At 43.1% G+C, this 22154-nt stretch overlaps 1 protein-coding gene across 2 annotated transcripts; it reads right to left on the bottom strand.

The window, feature by feature from the left end:
- Positions 1-10954: 10954 nt before the first annotated feature.
- iqub (IQ motif and ubiquitin domain containing) lies at positions 10955-21760 on the bottom strand. Of its 2 annotated transcripts, none has more exons than XM_030751009.1 (12): positions 21185-21760; positions 18112-18246; positions 17312-17479; positions 16905-17080; positions 16093-16248; positions 14632-14842; positions 14371-14546; positions 13029-13199; positions 12264-12434; positions 11932-12180; positions 11617-11802; positions 10955-11211 (listed from the first exon to the last, which is right to left on the bottom strand). In XM_030751009.1, the coding sequence occupies exons 1-12, from the start codon at positions 21342-21344 to the stop codon at positions 11014-11016; spliced, it is 2157 nt and encodes a 718-aa protein (XP_030606869.1). In that variant the 5' UTR covers positions 21345-21760; the 3' UTR covers positions 10955-11013. The 2 variants fall into 2 exon arrangements, with proteins under 2 accessions (XP_030606869.1, XP_030606868.1); XM_030751008.1 differs by having other exon boundaries at positions 12264-12440; positions 21185-21757.
- Between the last annotated feature and the right edge of the window lie 394 nt (positions 21761-22154).

Below are 22154 nucleotides of genomic sequence, written 5' to 3'. Positions count from 1 at the left end.
CTCTGAGCAGTAGCCTCAACAATGGAGGTGTGGAACATGGTCCATTCGGACTCAATGTCCTCAGCCTCCCTCGGAATACTGTCGAAGTTCTGCCGGAGGTGGGAGTTGAAGATCTCCCGGACTGGGGCTTCTGCCAGGCGTTCCCAGCGCACCCTCACAATACGTTTAGGTGCACCAGGTCTGTCCAGCATCTTCCCCCGCCACCTGATCCAACTCACCACCAGGTGGTGATCAGTTGACAGCTCAGCTCCTCTCTTCACCCGAGTGTCCAAAACATACGGCTGCAGATCTGATGATACGATTACAAAATCGATCATCGACCTGCGACCTAGGGTGTCCTGGTGCCATGTGCACTTATGGACATCCTTATGTTCGAACATGGTGTTTGTTATGGACAAACTGTGGTTTGCACAGAAGTCCAATAACAAGACACCATTCGGGTTCAGATCGGGCAGGCCGTTCCTCCCAATCACGCCCCTCCAGGTCTCACTGTCATTGCCCACGTGAGCGTTGAAGTCTCCCAGCAAGACTATGGGGTCACCAGATGGAGCACTCTCCAGCACCCCGCCCAGTGACTCCAAAAAGGGTGGGTACTCTGAACTGTCATTCGGCGCATAAGCTCAAACAACAGTCAGGACCCGTTCCCCGGCCCGAAGGCGCAGGGAAACTACCCTCTCGTCCACCGGTGAAAACTCCGACGTACAAGCAGCAAGCCGGGGGGATACAAGAATACCCACCCCAGCTCGTCGCGTCTCACGGAGGGCAACTCCAGACTGGAACAGAGTCCAGCCCTTCTCCAAGAGACTGGTTCCAGAGCCCAGGCCATGCGTTGAGGTGAGCCCAACTATATCTAGCTGGTATCTCTCAACCTCACGCACTAGCTCAGGCTCCTTCCCCACCAGAGAGGTGACATTCCATGTCCAAATAGCCAGTCTTGATAGCCGAGGATCAGTCCGCCAGGGCCTCCGCCCTCGGCCACCGCCCGACACACACTGCACCCGACCCCTATGACACCTCCTGTGGGTGGTGGGCCTACAGGAGGGCGGGCCCATGTAACCTCTTCGGGCTGCGCCCGGCTGAGCACCACGGGCTAATGCCCGGCCATCAGACGCTCTCCCTCGAGCTCCCTCCCCAGGCCTGGCTCCAGGGTGGGGCCCCGGTAACCCTATCCCGGGCAGGGTAAACTGTTCCCTTGCTTTTATAGACATAGGGGTTGGTTCTTGGAATTTTCCAAGAACAAAAACTGTTGAACAGTGGATCAGACACAGAACCAGCTTTCAGTCACAACTGACCTTGATTTGTTCAGTGAAGAAATGCATGGGAATTGTTAGCAGGATGAGGGCTGCTGAGGTGTTCGTGGACTCACACAAACTTACATTGATTGCTATAAAAGTTCCAAGGCAGGAAAGGCCTGCACAGAGAAGAGAGCTTCATCCACAAGGAAGCAAACAGCTGTGACTGGAGCCAATGATCATGCCTTACTCTGACACAACAATCCAGTGACAACTGAGAGGCTCCTTCAGCCTTAAATAGTCCATCTTGATCAGCATGCATGAGGAACAGGTGTGTAATCAGTAATGAGTAATCTGCTTCAGGTGAGTACTTGAAAAATGGGCGGAGTAACCAGGAGAGATCACCACTGCACAAAGGTAAACACAAATGAGATGCACCCACACACACACTATCAGATAGAGAGAGAGAGAGAGAGAGAGAGAGAGAGAGAGAGAGAGAGAAAGGAGCGAGCCACCAGGCTGAATTAAAACAAAATAGAAAAACACCATATACATATAATATATATCAATACACATATACACACATATACATCAAAACACTAAATACATTTGTAGCCTGTAAAATTTTTGCACAGCATACACAGCATGCATTATGGGTGGGAGTATAAATAAATTAAATTTATAAGTATGTAAAGGTGCACTGTATGCATAAAGTAATGGCAGTTAAGGAAAACAGTCAATTTTGGCTAAAGCATACACCCAAGTCAATAAAATGGTTTCACCAGAAGAAAATTAAACTTTTGTAATAGTCCAACCAGAGCCCAGACCTTAATGTACTAGAAAGTCTGTGAGGTGAGTTTTTTATATCCACTGTATCTGTACATGATTCCCATTCAGATGGTAACATTTAAGGAGGAGAGAATTTAAATTAATCTTATAATATAATTTACTGAGGTTTGTTAGTTAATGAACTGCTAAAGATTTAACAGTAATAAATAATAGTGGTTGGTGTGGAAATCCATCTGATATGAAGCTGTGCTTTGAATACCACTTCCCTCCTCTTTGAAGAGTAGTCAGATATCTGTGTTCAGGTTTTTGTACAGCCTCTTCTACACTTTGTATCACTGTGTTTCTAGAGCACAGTAGTAGAGAGCTGTGTCTGCCAGGGTTAGAGCTTTAATGGTCAGAGTAGTTGATGTAGGTGATGTTTCTGATTCATATCAAGCATCAGGAATGTATTCATTGTCAGGCCATGATCTTGCCCCTTTCCAGAGTATGAACTGAGGAGCCTGAAGGTCAGAATGATGTCTGTGCCAGTGAACAGCACCTGCACTTGTCTCATAGCTACATGTGAGTGTGACAGGTTGTCCTTCTGTTTCAGTGACTTCAGCTTGTTGAGGAGAGATTGTGTCTCCAGCTGTTGGTCCTGGACAAAGAAAGAAGAAAAGTAGTGAAATGCAGTCTGTATATCTGCTTAATGCAGCAGCTTCAACTAAACTTTAATCCCTGTTCTTGAACTCACCTATAATGTGAGATAGAAGCAAAAAGAGGTGCAGCAACATGTCTTTGGAGTTATTAAAGCCAGACAGACAGCACATGAACAATGTTCTTCCACTGCAGCACAATGAGGAAGAAATAATGTCATTGGATGAGCTGAAGTTCAGTGGGCGGGGCCAGTTACCTCTTGACATCATTGCTTCAGTTCATGTCAGCCAGTCAAATAGTTTTGTGCTTCCACAGCAGCTCTGTCTCTGTCTCTGATCTTTACTGCTTCATTTCTCTGTTGTCTTTGTCATCAGTCCAATGACACAAGAATCAGAGGTTTAACAGTGTGTGGCTCCCTCTAGTGGATGTTGTGGAGTATTCTGTTGTCTTTGCTCCAAAGGTTTTTGTACAGAGTTTTGCTGTTTCCTGTCACTGTGGGCCTCAGAGCACAGTAGTACACAGCAGAGTCTGTCACTGCAGCAGAGGAGATCTGAAGATCCATTTGTCTTTGCCCATCCACCACTCGTACGGACAGTCTGGAGATTTCTTGTTTCATTACACTTCCTGATCCCAAATGATAGATCAGTAACTCAGGTGCTTTTCCAGGATGTTGTCGATACCAGTAAAAGTTGTCACCTCCAGCAGCTTGTTTGGAGTATCTGTAGGACAGAGTAACAGTGCTGCCTTCCAAACTGGACTCTTCTTTGTTGTTAGGAGTGAGTTCTTGACAGCAAACCCCTAAAATGAGAGAAATACAGTGTCACATAATTTTTAAATTTTGAATAATATTTATAAATCACTGGAATTAAAAACAGCAGTTTTTTAAATGTGTAGATATTAATGTACCTGTTAAAATCATGATAACCAGCAGAGGATGTGCAGAACTGTCCAACGACAGCATGTTGAAGAAAGACGATTTTTCAGGTTTGTATTTTGAACTCTGTAACGTGGAGTTTTTCTCTTTTCTGTAGCTCAGCAGTTCGGCTCCTCCCACAGTCTCCGTGTCTCCTCTTTGGTCTTTCTTTCACTTCCTTGTTATTCTTCCACACATGAGGTCAGAGAGCAGCTGGTTTTAAAATGTCTGTAGCTCCATGACTGATGGGATTTTTTAAAATAAAATCTTTTTAATGTTGTTAAGGATGTACAGATGATCGGTGCATTAGAGTTAGTTTTTGAGATATAAAATAATGTGCTTGTTTAATAATTAGAAAACTGACAGTTTGATTATTTTGCATATTTTAAGTTGCTCAGCACAACTTCCAACATATAAAACATCCCTTTACCTACATTTTGATGCCAATCCATGGTGCCTTCTTTATAAACAGAAGCATTCTAATAAGCAGGAAACTGTGAATACAAGCAGCAGAAATGAGCTTCCTCCAAAAGGTGGCTTCCTTAGAGATTGGGTGAGGAGTGCAGCCATTTGGGAGTGGCTCAGAGTAGAGCTGCTACTCCTCCACATTGAAAGGATCCAGTTGAGGTGGTTCAGGCATCTGATGCATTTTTGCCCATCACCTGTAGGAGGCGCTGTAGGGACCTGGTGCAGTGTGTATCAGGCAGTGGTCAAGGGCAGGAGCCCTGGTGGACACATTCATCATGGCTATCAAGGCTCGCTAACAGGACATGAAATATCACGTCTCTGGTTGGGAAGGAGCCTGGAGTGCGTGAGGTTGAGATAGTGTCTGAAAATAAGCTGTGTCCAAGTCAAGGTCATAATAGTTTTGGATTTTACATTATAGTTTAGTTTTAGTTCTTTTTAGCTTTTTTTTTCTGTAATTCAGTTAATTTTAGTTAGTTTTCAGAGCGGTTTAGCTCGTTTTTACTTTTTGGTTCAATGCTTAGTTTTAGTTTAGTTTTCATTAGTTTTAGTTTTTCATACTTGTCAGGGGCAAGATTCAAGGTGCAAAAATGACTACAGTGTAATAAAACTTGACAAAAGATACCGTTTAAAAAATTGCATTTAACAACCAACTGTTCACAAGAGAGCAGCATTACATGCTAAATGTGTGATTGAGGACACACACGAACACCAACAGGGAGAAACACAAAGAAAAACATGAACTCCAAAACCCAATAAAGTTCAGCATCAGTGCAGTAGACTAACAACTCCTACATGTGGTGTTTAACATCAGAACAGCAACTGTTTGACAAAACCAATTTATGCTTGTGTATCTGGATTATGTGTGTTAATTACCTTGTGTTCATGTTCATGTGCTGGTGTTTTACAGGTGCTCCTGTTTTTATTTATTTCAGTTAAAAAAATTTTTTTTTCAATTTCAGTTTTGTTATTTCGTTCATTTTCGTTAGCAATAATAACCTTGGTCCAAACTCAGGGGGTGCATCCTTTGAAGGACCCGGCCTACGTAGTTCAGGTCCTTCGATGCCCAAGAAGAATGCAAAGTGAGCAGCTGTGAAAACGGACGGTCTAGCCTTCATATCTGGGTCACCTGCCCTCAGCGTAGCTCGTGTCTTCTAGCAGCCGTGACAGCGAAGCATAGCTGTGGAAAAGCAGCTGTTATAATGGAGCTGAACTTTTGCTCCTTTTTGTGATTTATTTAATGCCATCTTTAATTCAAAATAACCTGTTAAAACAAGTATAACACATTTCAACATCGAGGAGTACAGATGAGCAAATGATTTATTTCCACTTATATTGACAGCTCTCTAGTAAGACATTAAAGTCAGGTAACTCTATCCAGTTATGAAGCTTAACTTTAATCTCAGCAAACTGATTTACTCAGAAACAAATGAAACACTGAAATAAACCAAATCAGCCATTAGAGATCATCTGAGTGAATTATATCTGTGTTGAACTTCCACTCAGTGGCTAAAGTGCCAGGAGTCAGGCGTTCTCTCCGGGTATAGTGATCCTCGACTGCCCATCAGCTGACAGCTGGCGAGGCGAGCTGGCTGGTAGTTTAGTGGGAATCGACATCACCTGGAATGCATACCCTCGAAGTTTTAGCATGAAAACACACACACAAGTTGACACACACACACACAGGGGTTTAAATGGCTACACGGTTTAAAGGTAACCATCCTCATCTGTGATGTGTTTGCTTGTATTCAGTGTGTGTGCATAAAGTCAGTGAGTTTCTGGGCTCCTGACAGACCTCTGCGTGCTTCATCGAGTGCTGTACTGATGTTGGATTCTGAGACAAGTGGAAAGCAAAACAATTATCAAAGGATCTGTGGGAGAAGATCACTGATTAAAAACACAAAACAGGAAAAGGATGTAAAAACTCTCAACTCCAAGGAGCTGAGAGTCAGTCAGCAGTGCTCAAACTCTAATTAAGAAGCAGAAAATGAGGGATTCTATTGAAACCAAGACAGGGTCAAGCAGACCAACAAAATCTTTAGCTACAACTGACAGAAGATTGCTCAGGATGTGAAGAAAAACCCAGAAATAGCTGATGTAAAAAGACTCTCTGGAATAAGTGCTGTGGCTGTTTCAAGATGCACAATAAGGAGGCACTTGGAAGAAAAATGGGCTGCATGATTGAGCTATGAGAAGAGACCCATTACTGCACCAGTGCCACAAAGCTGCCTGCTTATAATATCCCAGAGACGAGCTTCAAAACCTATGGAACAAAGTTATTCTGCTCTAACCAACATCAGGTTGACTCGACATTGTGTTTGGATTGTTGTTATATTGGAACATCCAGGAGCAGCTTCTCACCTGGTGAGTGCAAATTTTCCAGCAATAGGGGAGGGAAGTGGTATTCAAAGCACAGCTTCATATCAGATGGATTCTGTTAATTCCTGTTTTATCAGAGTCACTGTGGTTACCATCTGAACAAATAAAGTGCCTCATCAACAACTACGACCAAAGACTTCAGGCTGTCACTGATGTTAAAGGAGGCGATACACTAACAACTAGGGTTTGTAAACTTTACATCATTGTCATTTCAATAGTTTCTACTGTCACAATTTTTTTAAAAAAAAAGTAAACACAGTTGTTTGGTAATAAATGGCATCAACCAAACACTAACCATGAGAGAAAGATTGAGTTGTGGTTGAGTCATTCATATTCTTGGAAAAAATGACAAAAAAATGACAAATTCAGCCATAATATTTCAGCTTTTGAGCACAACTGTACATATTACAAAACCAGCAAGTTTTCTTTTCAGCTGTATTAATGTATTTGTTTTTCTTTGTGTTTAAACCTTCCTACAGTTGGTTTGTGGTTGCTGTGGATTTGCTGCTCATGTGAATCCTCCCACAGTGTTTCATTAGCAGCTGTAACCACAGTGACTCTGATAAAACAGGAATCAGCAGAATCATCTGATATGAAGCTGTGCTTTGAATACCACTTCCCTCCTCTTTGATGAGTAGTCAGATATCTGTGTTCAGGTTTTTGTACAGCCTCTTCTACACTTTGTATCACTGTGTTTCTAGAGCACAGTAGTAGAGAGCTGTGTCTGCCAGGGTTAGAGCTTTAATGGTCAGAGTAGTTGATGTATCTGTTGTTTCTGATTCATATTGGCGCTGATTGGGAATATATTCAGTTGTGTCCAGTTTTCCTCCTTTCCAGAGTATAAACTGAGGAGCCTGAAGGTCAGAATGATGTCTGTACCAGTAAAGCCTAACAGCACCTGCAGTTGTCTCATAGCTACATGTGAGTGTGACAGTTTGTCCTTCTGTTTCAGTGACTTCAGCTTGTTGAGGAGAGATTGTGTCTCCAGCTGTTGGTCCTGGAAAAAGAAAGAAGAAAAGTAGTGAAATGCAGTCTGTATATCTGCTTAATGCAGCAGCTTCAACTAAACTTTAATCCCTGTTCTTAAACTCACCTATAATGTGAGATAGAAGCAAAAAGAGGTGCAGCAACATGTCTTTGGAGTTATTAAAGCCAGACAGACAGCACATGAACAATGTTCTTCCACTGCAGCACAATGAGGAAGAAATAATGTCATTGGATGAGCTGAAGTTCAGTGGGCGGGGCCAGTTACCTCTTGACATCATTGCTTCAGTTCATCTCAGCCAATCAAATAGTTTTGTGCTTCCACAGCAGCTCTGTCTCTGTCTCTGATCTTTACTGCTTCATTTCTCTGTTGTCTTTGTCATCAGTCCAATGACACAAGAATCAGAGGTTTAACAGTGTGTGGCTCCCTCTAGTGGATGTTGTGGAGTATTCTGTTGTCTTTGCTCCAAAGGTTTTTGTACAGAGTTTTGCTGTTTCCTGTCACTGTGGGCCTCAGAGCACAGTAGTACACAGCAGAGTCTGTCACTGCAGCAGAGGAGATCTGAAGATCCATTCCCTTTTTATCGTCACTCACATGAAAACTGAGTCCACTGACTGGATCTGATAGTTTAGCTCCTGTTCCAGTGTGTGAGATCAGGAGCTCTGGTGGTTTTCCTGGATATTGTCGATACCAGAAGAAATAATCATTGCTTTTAGCATCTCTGGATAGCCTGTAGGACAGAGTAACAGTGGTGCCTTCTAAACTGGACTCTTCCTCCTTGACTGCAGTGAGTTGATCACAGCTGACACCTAAAGAGAGAAATGTTGATAAAGACGATGTTAAACTGTGAGCGCCTGTTCCAGTGATTTCTAGCAAACAGATCCTTTAAAGACATTTCTTCTTCCTGCTTTAACCTACCTGTTAGTGTGATCAGAAACAAAGGAAACATGAGCCAGTAATGCAGTGACAGCATCTTCCACACACTATCTGTTCTGTATGCTTTAGATACTGAATGGATCTGACAGTGGGAGTCCTTTTCTGCTCTGTGACAGTGTTGCTCCTCCTTCAGCCTGTTCCTCCTCTCATATCACTGTATGTTCAGCTTCAGCTTCATTTAACTGCAGAAACTTTCTTCTCATTAAGTTGTATTTGTGACTCGTGCATTCAATCAGTTTGATTAATGGCCAAAGATACTCTGTTAATGTTCCATATGTTGCCTTCCTTGCTTTGTGAGCACAGAGTCAGAAACAGACTGAAGAACGATCTGAAACACCGTTCAAGTGGCAGGTAAATTCAAATTTAATGTTTCTACGTGCACAAAACATCTCTGCAAACACACAAACCATTTCTGTGCAGTTTGACTCACAGTGCTGGCAAAGATACAGCTGCTGAGACCAACCATGATCTCATGTCTGTATGTGAATGAGAGAGAAATTCACTCAGAGATGGAGAAAGATGTAAGAAGGAGAAGAAGAGAGATTTTTTTAAGGTGACTAAACTTAAAACATATATGTAATGTCCTCCTTCATTTTTGTTTGTTTTGAGCAGGTCTTGGATTTATACCTGAGTTACTGAAGTCTGTTTTTTCCAAATTGTCTGGGTCTGAGCAGGTCAGGGTGTTTTTCTGTATTTCCGAGTGGATTGGTGGGCAGCCCTCACTTTGTCTCCACCCTTGAGTGGAGCGGCTCTTCTGAAACGCCTGCAAATCATCTGCTCATCAGACGGCTGTGTATTTATGCACAGCTGTGACTGTTGCTTCTTTGCCAGGTCATCACTACCAATGTGGTGGAAAGCTGTCTCGCTGTTTCCCACACGGCGCTCCTACCAAGTAGTAATTCCTGTCTTTTGTGTTTCTCTCAGTGCTGCGATTAAGGCTTCTGTTTTCTCACCTGTGAAACTCACCTGTCTCGCCTCATGGAACTCCCGGCTCACAGCCAGACAGAATCTTCCTGAATCCACAGCCTTCCTCAGCAATCACCCCTCTTTGGAAACTCACCTGCCTGCCCACTTTCCACCTCTCCTGCCTGGTCACCCTTGGACCCCAGCCTGTCCTCTGACTAACTTCCTCTTGGAAAGACCTCCCTGGGCCTCACAACTCTCAGACACTCCCCCTGCCTCAGTCACAGGCAGCTGTTTGTGCCCGCACTAATTCTGCCTCTCCCTCCTTGACTGCCAGTGTAGCATTTAGTGCCAGCCCCAACTCACCCATTTCACCTTGTGTGGTTGTAAATAAAGTTCTTAAATGTGAATGTCGCTGTCTCAGTCTGCTATTGAGGTCCAGAAGTCTTTATTAATGACAGAAATGTCATGGACATCTACTATGAAGCCACACTGCAGTATATATTTAGCAGCACTTGTTGCTCTAAAACCAGTTTAAAACTTTCAGCATTGATGGAGCTTTTCCAGATGTGCAAACTGCACTGCTGCACCCCCAGAGCAAGAGAGATGCAGGCTTTGAACTGAGCACTGATAACAAGGTGGATGGGCCCTCTCCTCTTTAGTCCACATCCATGTTTTCAAAAAAGAGTTTCAAATTTGGACCTGTCTGTCCTCAGAACAGTTTTCCAACAAACCAACAGAGGATGTAAGGACTGCTATCAAGGACAAACTAAAGGGCACATAGTAAATACACATACAGTTAATGATAAGTCGGTTCCAGTATGAAATATGATAGTGTATTTGCACATTTGTTGGTAATGATTAGGTTAAAATAGAGGAGCTCTCTCAGTCCATTTCAGAGGCTAAAATTTGTTTGCACAGTTCTGTTTGACTTACAATATTTTTTTTAAAATGTTGACCTTGATATGAAATATTTTATCTAGAATTTTGATACTTGCTAAATTGTCATCTTGCAACATTTAGAATCCCCATGAGATTAAAAAAAGATTAAGAAGGACTTTTATATATTACGTAAATACATCTTTGCATTTTCTCCATTAGAGCTTGTTCTTTAAAACTTTCTGAATATGAGTATATGTACTTCAATCAACCTCATGAAAAATTATATGAAAATAATCTATTATTATTAGCTGTGACTTTACACTTTGTGTGACCATGTGTTAGCATAACCTGACACCTGTTTGACCTTGACAGAGGGCGTAACCCACAAATGCAGTTTCCTTACAAATGTGGCTCCATTTAAATAAACAGGCTTTCCAACAGTATCAGATTTATTGCCAAGATGATTTGTTACAACAAAGAAATAATCAACCAAATACAAATTTCCTTATTTTTGCTAAGTTTAGGAACTGAATGCAGTCGACCTATGCCAAATTGAGCTGATATATATATATATATATATATATATATATATATATATATATATATATATATATATATATATACACTTAGGCTCCACAGTTTAACCTGAATGCCAGGCCAAAGGTCAAACCATGGATAAGAAAAGCTCTGAGGTTTGAGAGCAGTCATATAAGGAACATCCAGGACTTTTCATAAAGTCTTCAACACTCTTGAGATGTTTGTATGAAAATGTTTTAAATGATCCTGTACTTTCAAAATCAAAGCACCCAAAGAGAAAACAATGTACAAGAGTCATAACCAGCAACACAAACTTTACTTTAGGTTTAAAGCTCAAGTTAAGACTGCACAGAGAGTTAATGATCTGAGGTCTGTGTGGTGTCACTGGCATGGTTCACTATTGCCATGGTGATGGGCTTGGAGACAAGCTGGTTGCCCGGGGTAGCAGCAGGCTGAGAATCCAGGTACTTGGTCATGACGGGCATCTGGCTGAAGTGGCGTCGGGCTTGTGCATGTTTGCGTTCGATCTCGCGGATGAACGTTGTCTCATATGTCTGAACACACACACAGAGGAGGGAGAAGTTTTAGAACAGCTGACTCAGGGAATTCATCAGGAAGTATTAGAAAATGTAACAAACACCTTGAGTTAGAAGGTAAATGCTTTACATGAGAACATGAGAAGATTCTAGTCAGAGAAGTGGGCACGTGCTATGCTGAAAACAAGCTGTAATGGAGAGTTTGCACCCTATTCTGGTCTAATGCCTACAGACTCTCAATATCCATAAGTAGATACCTGTTTATAGAGATTAGCATCAGGGAGGTCGATTTAACTAAAGCGCTGAGTCAGGGTTCTTTCTAGGGGAAATTGAGAGGGGCAGTCCTCATAGAGACTTTCTGTCAGTAACAGGTACGTCCACATGTGTGAGGTGAGTAATCTGAATTTCTCTGCATGTACGGACCTTGTGGATGTCCTCCACCTCTAAGTGGGCTGACGTCTCTTCTTTGGACAGCAGTATGCAGTTCCAGGGGCTCCAGTCCTTCTGACGATCCCAGCGAACAAACACCAGGTTGTAGAGGTCGCTGCTGGCACTGAGGGCCGACCGCGACGACCACACTGCTTCCACCAGGTACTGCATGTCCTGCACCTGAAAGCACGCAGGTGAAAAAAGTGTCACAGCAAACTGTGCAGGAAACAGAGAGAATTCTTATGCTGTCTCTAGATAAAAGAGTGAAATCAATGGAGCTGTTAAATATGCACAGTGAAAGCAGTTCACCTGCAGCAGGAAGGGGATCTTAGCTTCTGTGTTGAGCCTCTGCTCATCACCTCTCAACCTCATCAGGATGTTTTTGTAGAAGGAGAAGTCATTGCGCAATCTGGCTATGTTGTTGAGTCTGGCGCAGCAGTGGCACTGACGGTGCAGACTGCCACTCATAGACATAACGAAGTCCGTGGAGCGCAGGTAACGATGACAGTATTGGCAGAGTAACATGTCATTCTTCAGCTGGGAGGGATTCTGGGGAACCTGAATCAGATTTTCAATTTTACACATAAATTTAGATTTGAGAGGGTGCTCAAGTTATGAGACCAGGAGGGCTGTTTGCTTACCTTCAGCAGCTTGGCCACCTCAGGGTTGAACGCTGGTGTTTTGATGTACTGAAGTAAAAGAGTACAGATTCTCTTCCTCAGTCCCTCCAAACTGGCTGTCTTAACCCCTCGAGTCATTAGGTCTACCTCCCTGTCAACCAAATCCACGATGTCCCGAGTCAGCTGACACTCCTGCTCCTGTCCAATAATAAAAAAATTTCAGTGCAGTAGCATTGTTCTTGTAAAACTGAGTTATTTATGGTATTTTAGTGTAAGTTTAGCATCTCCAGGTCAGGAAAACTGATTTGAACAGGACACAATGAAGCACAGACTTTTATTTTGAAGGACAGTATGTGTTTGTGGTACATATGCCATATCTGACACATTTGAAGTGTTGCTCGAAGTTGATTCTGGTGGCAGTAAATTGTATTCTGTTGAATGTTTCATGCTTCAAAGGTTACTTCTGGTTTTGCTTTTTCTATGAAAATGTTTTGACCAAGAAGTGAAACTCATGCGATTAGGAATATCTTGGCGCCAACATAGATCATTACTGTCAACGTATCCACGTTTTTCCCAATAGGGAAATAAACTGTAACAAACTGCTCCCAGAGAAATGGGCCCTGCCCATGTTTGAACCCAGCACCCTCGACCCACTGACATTCATTTATGCTATGAACTGTTCGGGATCCACTTCAGTTTTTTTTTTGCTAAAAACGTAACAAGACAACTTTAGAGTAGTGCTAATTGCTGAAGAGCTGTGTGTGTGTGTGTGTGTGTGTGTGTGACCTTGACTGTGTGTTTCAGTGTCATCAGGAAGTGGAGCCTCTGCTCCTGGCTGACTGTGATCAGGCTGATGTTGTTATACAGGTCGCGCAGCTCTCTCGCTCTGATGGTGTCCTGAGTGTCGATCTCAATCAGACGACCGTCTGCCACTCGTCTGTGATGAGGAGATGCAGACTGGAACACACACAACACAGTGTTACACTGATGGTTATGAGACTAGATACTCTTCAAAAATTTGCTCTGAATACTCAAATAATGACTGATTACACTTGAAACCAGCGACTGAGACCATAAACTGAACAGGAAGGTCTTCACTGATCAAATGAGCTGGAGGGGTCTTTTCTCATAGATTTCTATTGAATTGAACTATTTTTTGCAACCAGAGGAGTTTCCCTCTGTGGGTTTAAGTCACTTCCATATTTTAAAGTTTTCATTCAATGCAAGTATAAAATATTTCAACTATGGCCAAAATTTGCTTTACATTATGTTGTGAAAGCCTCCCAGCTGAGATTATCCCACAGATGTTTGAACTCTGCAATCAGCAACAAAGGACAGGCTTAATGTCGCTGTTTGAGAGCAGCAAGAGCTGTATGACAACATGTTCCTGCAAAATAATTTCAGCTATTTGTTGTACAATGGAAGGAATTAGTCATTGGTGGGTTGCAAAATGGTCCAAAAACACTCTAGAGACCAAAGTTGGCTTTACATCTGGTGTGAACACACCATAAAAATCAAACATTTCTGACATCATGGACTCTCTGTGGAACTTCATGCTGTGAAAGCATGGATTATCACATTTCTAGTTTTTAAAGGTGGGAAATCAAACACTATGATTTTCTGAAATTTCTGGAATTTTTTTTCACGGAACTGTTGCACTGATTTCATCATATGTGGACACGGAAAAAGGTTTCATTTACGCGTAAACTGAGCCAAAGTAAACGTAGCTTCCACAGAGTGTTGGACCCCACTGTGTCACAGATTTATATATATTTAAGCTTTTATTATTCAGAGTAATCTGAAGTATCTTTGTGAAAACTCACACATGTGATGAGATTCCTCACAACTGTAGCAAGAAGCTTTGCTGCTGACTGACGTGCCAGAATGAAACGACCACAACATCAAATGAAACGTCTCAGAAAGAGTGCTGTGATGCTGAAGGTGTCACATTTAAATCAAACTAAGATTCTGTGCATTAAGGTTCTAATTACTGACCTCTGACTGCACATACGTATACACCCCAATGTTCTATTTTTGTGTTTCATGATTATTTGTCTCTACATGCAAATTATAAATTATAACGTTGGCTTGGAGAGCTGGCAGAGGAGCAAGAGGAGCGACCTCTGACCTTGTCCAGGAAGTTCCTGACAGCTTTGTCATAGTTGTCGTTGTGGATGGCGATCCGATGGCGTCCGATGGCAGCAATGAAATCCATCTCCTGATCCAGAAGTGTGCAGAGAGCTGCCTTCCTCTCAGCTCCTCGCAGGGACAAGCTGATCCTCTGCTCCTCCTCGTTCCTCCACTCTGAGACACACAGTTAAGATATTTTGCTACCCAGCTCCACTCACAGATATAAAACAATGAAATCCTCCACGCCTCTGAAGCCTACTCTCCAGAGCTTGGTACAGCAGGTTCAAGTCCTCCAGCCTCTGTGGATTCAGCCAGCGCTGTCGGCGACCTCTCAGCTGCTCCTCTCTCTCCTCGTTCCTCCTCCTCTCCTGCATCTCCAGCCAAGCAATCCGCCGAGTTTTCTCCTTCCTCAAATGGTCCACTGCCTGCTGGGCCAACCAACGCCGAGCATATGTCTGCAGACGGATCACCTGCATGCATGACGAGTTATATACGTACACTAATATATTTAAGGTTAAAAGCAATACATTTTTATGTACACTTTCTATGCACATGTCTGTATGTACATGATGTAGACTGCACACAGAAATTATTCCATCTTCTATAATGTAGAGGAAGACTGAAGACATTTACATTTATTTTTAAATTCAAACACCATGAAGCCCAAAGATGAAACTGACTGAAGAGCACTCCAAGAGTTCACTTTGCAGCAGAGAACCTGGAGTTACCAACATCAAAGATCAGATCATGTGTGGTTTCCACCATAAAGCATGCTGGAGGTGCTCTAACAGTGCAGCATTGCTGGTCACATTTATATTCAGTCAACACTGAACCATCACAGGGACTATGAAGCCTGTTCTCACATGCTGAAGCTGCTGCTCTGTCTCATTCATGCAGAAGGTGTCATTTGGCAGCAGTGCATGAGGCAGCAAGTAAAGTCATCAGTAAGAGGTGCCTGACAGTCCCAGCACAGTTTTTCTTTCTGCAGAGTTACTGTTGTTCAGGAGCTTCTTTCAGTGCCTAAACTTAAACAGTGAGTAAAAGTGAAAGTAAAATGCAATGACACAAGTGGTAAAAAAACATAAATAAAACAAAGTGAAAGGTCCACATTCTCCTGACTGACAATCCTGACAGTTCTTCAGCATCCTAAAGGGGTCTGAGTTGGAAACAGGACCATCATCTCTCAGCAGCTGGTGCTTCAAGGTAACAATGCCAAATGACTCATCTGACAACATCTAACAAGACTGCAAATCTGATGCCTCACAACTTTCTAGAGAGCCCTGCTGTCTCATCTAGTTTGAGTTTGGTGGGACCATCATGTCTTTTCCAGTGGGACAATGAGACAACAAGTGACTGCAGATTATGTGACTGAGAAGCAGACTGAGTGATGGAGTGCTGAGCTGAGCTGAGACGTTTAGAATGAGCTGAATGAAGGAAAAGAGGCCAAAAAGTGCTCAGCGTGTGTGCCAGCATCCACATGGGCTCGTAGGCCTGGTCAGCCTCAGTTACCAGTGCAAAGGATGCTACTGTGATCATGCTGCTGGGTTTAACAGTCAGATGTGCTATTTCCTTGTTTTGATGTCTTCAGTCTTGTTCTACAGATCAGGAAACAGCATAAAAGATGAAAACCCTTGTTTGAGCAGCTGTGCACAAACATTTGGTAGAGGAAATATTAAAAACCATAATGCATTATAACCACACACACTCAGTGTACACCCACAGCTCTCAGCCTCCTGTCGTGGTACTCGTCAGCAGTGGTGTATTTTCCTGGCGAGACCAGCTTGTCATTCATGCAGGAGACGTAGCAGCCGATCCCAGTCATCTGGGTGGAGGCATCGACTGGACACTGCTGAGCCTGAGACTTCAGCTCTACTGTCTGATACAGAGAGAAAAAACAAATTCAATAACTAGTGAAAGGCTACAGCTCTCCTACTAAGTAATCTTATTAAAGTCTGGCTTAATGGTCCTCGAGCAGTGACGACAGTTTAATTCAAACTGAAAAGTAAACTCTGGTGGATTATCTAAAATGAAAGGAACAAATCTAAAAGTGATCGATGTATTAGAAAAGATCAGCAGTGATGTAAAATACACAGAAATCTGCGTTCAGCACAATTATCTTAACCATGTAAAACCACCAGTGTGGAAAGTTTAAGAGATTTTAAACAACAAAGTGTGAATTTATCTTTATATATATATGAAGACATGAGTGAAGAAGAGTGCTGCACTCCTCCGAGAGGCATTTCTGACCAGCTCGTTATCTCTGTCTCTATAATTAGATTGTTGAATGTGAACATGAAATCAGAGTCTGTCTCAAGCTTCAATGAGAATGTTACTTTACAGTAATGAGTACCCTTTAAATGCACCACAACACACATCGGCCTTTAAACTGCACCTCTGGTGTCCTCAGCTGGATTTGTTCTTCAGGGTTTCATGTGTTGTGCTGATCTTTTTCATCATTAATGTAATAACTTATTTAATCTCTATTTTTATTCTGATATAAACTGTGGTGACTTTGAAGCTCTTTTTTTGTACCTGTGTGTCACGGCTGAAGACAGCCACTCCTCTGTCAGCTCTCCTTTTGGGCAGTGTCTGAACAGCGGCATGATGGTACTCTAACCCCGTGAGCCGATGCCTGTAGCCGCCCAGGAAGGCCTTCTGCTGGCATGGGCGCTCGATCTCCACCACCACCTGCTGGAGCACCCCCTCATCTGGAAGTGGGTAAAACAATAACGGATGAGTCTACAAACATGACGCTGTTGCCAGAGTTTGTAGAGCGAGTTTTTCGGCATTTTAATGAGTACCGTGATCAGAAACATCAAAGCTCAGCTTCTCCAGACTAGTCCTACACATTAAGCTTTTTTCTATGGAGGTTTGTATTTATTTTGTCTTTAGTCTGGGACCTGGATTAACCCAGGTCTGGGAAATCTGTGCGTTCATACCTGCTTCAACTTGGACAGTGATAACGTCGGGCATGCTCTCTTGCTCTAGGACACGAAGAGGGCGGAGAGGGTGGACGCTCGGGTCAGTGGAGCTCATCTCCATCTGGGTGGAGCTGTGAGGCCTGACGCCGAGCTCCATCAAACTTCTGTGCTCCTCCACCACTCTGCCTAAGAGACACACGATCCATTAAGCTGAGTCCACACATGGAGCGGTTCACAGCGACATCACAGAAAGTAAACAACATCCTGCAACTCCGAGCAAAAAAATGGACGGGTGCTGAGATAAACTCAAGGCGAATGGTTGAAGCAACCACCAACAAGTGTGCAGGATACTGGTAGCTGACAGATGACAGGGCACTAAAGACATTATGGGGTTATCTAGGCAGCTAAAGCCTGGAACCTCCACTAGCAGCCAGCGGTCATTTTCAAACATCACAAGCCACTCGCTCCCTCTGCAGACACAGCTTGAGACAAAGAATCTCCATTTGGTCATTTCAAAGCAGACAGATGCACTTCATTGGGTTTTACATTGTAAGATTGTGAGGAGATTCATTTTAATGACTTTAATGCAGTTCTTAAAATGGCCACTAGATTCTGAGTCCATGTAAATGACTCTCCACACCAAAATGACTTTGACGGCTTGTGCATCATCAAAACCTGCTCAAAAACAGAGCTCACCTGAAGGAATGGCCATTTATGAGGAAAGCACACACGATTTTATTGTTGCGAGAGTGCAGATGCGTTACTGGAATTATCTGATCAATCCTAAAACTCTTTGAAAGGTGGGGAAAGAAACAAACCGTCCAGAGAGATCTGCAGCAAGTCGGCGGGGACTCTGAGCTCCGAGGCGAGGTGACGCTTCAGCTCCTGAATGCTGAGACCGATGGCAAACGCCACGGTCATCACATGGCCCTCCGGCACCAGCACCACCTTCACTGCAACCATACAGAGAGGCCGAGTGTGTTATAGAATCTTTGTCATTTTCTGGCTTTATTAGATAATTTATTTTGAGTAACATAAGGTTAAAAAGGTACTCCGAAATCTTTAGTCTAGTTTCCACTGCCTTTCACAGCAGGTTTGTCTACTTTATGCCTTTTCTTTAAGACACCATCCTGGTTGCTGCTAGTAAAGTTTTAACAAGGCATTGTTGTTTGAATATTGTGGATATTATGTTTACACTTACAGCTGATGGCTAAAGCCATCAGAGGGTGGATGTGTTCGCTGACATTTCCTGAAGCTTCTCCCTCAGTAGTAGCTGCTGAATCATTTTAAATACACTTGAAAATTCAAAGAAGGTGATCCTCATCATGCAGCTGTTACTATTTAGATGGGCATAAGTTCTCTGCAGCATCCAGACGATTGCATCATCCACTCCCAGATTTGGTCTGTATGCAAACTGCAGAGGGCCAAGAGATGTCTTCACCTGTGGTCGTAGGTTGGCCAAAACTAGTCTCTAGTACCTTCTTCACATGTGATGTGACGATAGCTTTTCGATAGTTGTTAAGCTCTGATGGTGTCGACTTCTTCAATACAGGAACTAAACAGGATGTTTTCCACAACACCTGTATCTTCTCCTGTTTCAGACTCAGGTTTAAATGAGACTATGTGACTTATTATCCTCTCCATGTAGTTCACAAAATACACTGTTTTCAAAAGTATTCATCCATCCATCCAAATCATTGAATTCAGGTGTTCCAGTGACTTCCATGGCCACAGGTGTATAAACCAAGCACCTAGGCATGCAGACTGCTTCTACAAACATCAGTGAAAGAATGAGTCGCTCCAAGGAGCTCAGGAAATTCCAGCGTGGTACCATGATAGGATGATACCTGTGCAACAAGTCCAGTCATGAAATTTCCTCACTACAAATATTCCACAGTCAGCTGTTAGTGGGATTATAACAAAGTGGAAGTGACTGGGAATGACAAACTCAGCCATGAAGTGGTAGGCCATGTAAAATCACAGTCAGTGGATGTTCAGGTGCACAGTGCACAGAGATCACCAACTTTCTGCACAGCCAATCACTACAGACCTCCAAACTTCATGTGGCCTTCAGAACAGTGTGTAGAGAGCTTCATGGAATGGGTTTCCAAGGCCGAGCAGCTGCATCCAAGCCTCACATCACCAAGTGCAAAGCAAAACCTCGGATGCAGCGGTGTAAAGCACGCTGCCAGTGGACCGTAGAACAGTGGAAACGTGTTCTCTGGAGCAGGGGTAGGGAACTCCAGGCCTCGAGAGCCAGTGTCCTGCAGGTTTTAGATGTGTCCCTGATCCAGCACACCTGAATCACATATAGAAGTCATTAGCAGGACTCTGGAGAACTTGACTGCAGACTGAGGAGGTAATTCAGTCATTTGAGTCAGGTGTGCTGGATCAGGGACACATCTAAGACCTGCAGGACACTGGCTCTCGAGGCCTGGAGTTCCCTACCCCTGCTCTGGAGGGATGAATCTAATTTCTCCATCTAACAATCTGATGGAGGAGTCTGGGTTTCATGGTTGCCAAGGGAACGGTACTTGTCTGACTGCATTGTGCCAAGTGTAAAGTTTGGTGGAGGGGGGGTTATGGTGTGGGGGTGTTTTTCAGGAGTTGGGCTCGGCCCCTTAACCCTTCAGCTTAGAGACATTTGGAATAATTTCATGCTCCCAACTTTGTGGGAACAGTTTGGGGAGGGCCACTTCCTGTTCCATCATGACTGCGCACCAGTGCACAAAGCAGCTCCATAAAGACATGAGGGATGAGGGAGTTTGGTGTGGAAGAACTTGACTGGCCTGCAGAGTCCTGAGCTCAGCCTGAAAGAACACCTTTGGGATAAATTAGAGCAGAGACTGTGAGCCAGACCTTCTTGTTTTACATCACAAATGTGCTTCTGGAATTTCCATAAACATACCTAAACCTTGGAAAGCCTTCCCAAAAGAGTTGAAGCTGTTATAGCTGCAAAGGGTGGGCCCACATCATATTAAACCCTCTGGGATGTTACTGAGGTTCATTTGGGTGTGAATGCAGATGAATGAATACTTTTGGCATTTGGTACATTCCTCTGAATCAGCTGATGGTTGAATGTAAACAACAACAATAACATTTGAGACTTTTCTCAGCAAGTAATGTTGATGAAAACCAGCAGCTATCAGTTCAATAACCAGGTCACAGACTGGTATGAATTATAGCTGCAAATAAGTGCTTCTTCCCAAAAACATGAAACGTGAAAAGAAAAACTAAACTTTAAGACTAAGTTTAGAGCAGACAGTTATAACACTGATTCAGCTGACCTGATGAGGGACAGTGTTCTCAAGTTTAGAAGATACAACCTTAAAAAACACCTCTGGTTTTAAAATAAGATGTGAGACAGTTAAAAAGCCCTGATCAGATGATGAGAGAGGCTGGCTGCTGGATTAAGGACTCAGCAGAGACACCATGGAGGGTTTTGGATGTAATTAACAAACATTTTTAAATGAACTTCTGAACTTCACTGGAAGCAAACGAAAGGAGGCAGGACCAGAGAGAGGAGAGAGCCTGAGGACTGCATGTAAAAACTAAGTTACAATAACATAAAAGCTTAGAGATGTGAGGTTCAAAGTTCACAGGGAGCCACTGCAGTGGCTGACCTCAGTGAACACACTCAGATTAGACACGGTTAAATCTCTTTACTCTTGTCAGAGTTCTTTTTACCCTTCTAAGGTTATTAAATTAGAAATAAAAGCAGTGAATAGTTGTTGGGTGCCTACACAGAAAGCTTTTGTTCTGCGATTTATAATAAAATATTTAACGTGTCTCTGCAGCTATGAAAAGTTAAAATGTAAAGCAAGTCAACGTATTCGGCCTAAATATTAATTCCTGAGTATTTTTTTGAAGCTCCAGTCCACCTGGACTCACCTGAAGCTGAGCTGCCGGTCCGCACCTCTTCTCCGCCGCCTCCCGGCTCCCTGCCGTCCTCCGGCGGCTCTTCTGCAGTGTCTCCTCCTGGCTCTGGCTCGGTTTCACCGTTTTCCTCTTCTTTCACATCCTGCTCTTCATTTTCTTTTTGCTTCAACATGACAGGTTTAAGTGACTAAAGCTCCCCTTATATTTAAAATGAGGCGACATAAAAACCCGACAGACAGCGCAGTAACGGATCAGCCTTTTAAACAAATGGACAAACTTTACTTTTCTTTATTTAATGAAATTATGCATTTCTAATTTAGAGCTAACGCTGCTCACTGGCTCGCTTACCACACAACACGTATGTTTACATGTTGCTGTAGCAACAACAAGACATTAACTTCCGGTTGGAGTAAGTTTCAGTAGGCATGTGGGTTACGCTGACGGGCAATTATTGGGACAGTTATTAACTCTAATTTCAGTGGTCAGGTATAAAAACACACCAGTTTAAGAGCAGCTCTGTCTCTGTCTCTGATCTTTACTGCTTCATTTCTCTGTTGTCTTTGTCATCAGTCCAATGACACAAGAATCAGAGGTTTAACAGTGTGTGGCTCCCTCTAGTGGATGTTGTGGAGTATTCTGTTGTCTTTGCTCCAAAGGTTTTTGTACAGAGTTTTGCTGTTTCCTGTCACTGTGGGCCTCACAGCACAGTAGTACACAGCAGAGTCTGTCACTGCAGCAGAGGAGATCTGAAGATCCATTCCCTTTTTATCGTCACTCACATGAAAACTGAGTCCAGAGACTGGATCTAACAGTTTAGCTCCTGTTCCTGTGTGAGAGATCAGGAGCTCTGGTGGTTTTCCTGGATATTGTCGATACCAGAAGAAATAATCACTTCCAGTTGCTTGTTTGGAGTATTTGTAGGACAGAGTAACAGTGGTGCCTTCAACACTGATCACTTCTTTGTTGTTTGGAGTGAGTTCAT

The sequence above is a fragment of the Archocentrus centrarchus genome, chromosome 17 (genome assembly GCF_007364275.1).
Source record: "Archocentrus centrarchus isolate MPI-CPG fArcCen1 chromosome 17, fArcCen1, whole genome shotgun sequence".
Lineage (NCBI taxonomy): Eukaryota > Metazoa > Chordata > Actinopteri > Cichliformes > Cichlidae > Archocentrus > Archocentrus centrarchus.
The sequence above is the reverse complement of the archived record's forward strand: the minus strand, read 5'-3'. Positions and strand labels throughout refer to the sequence as shown.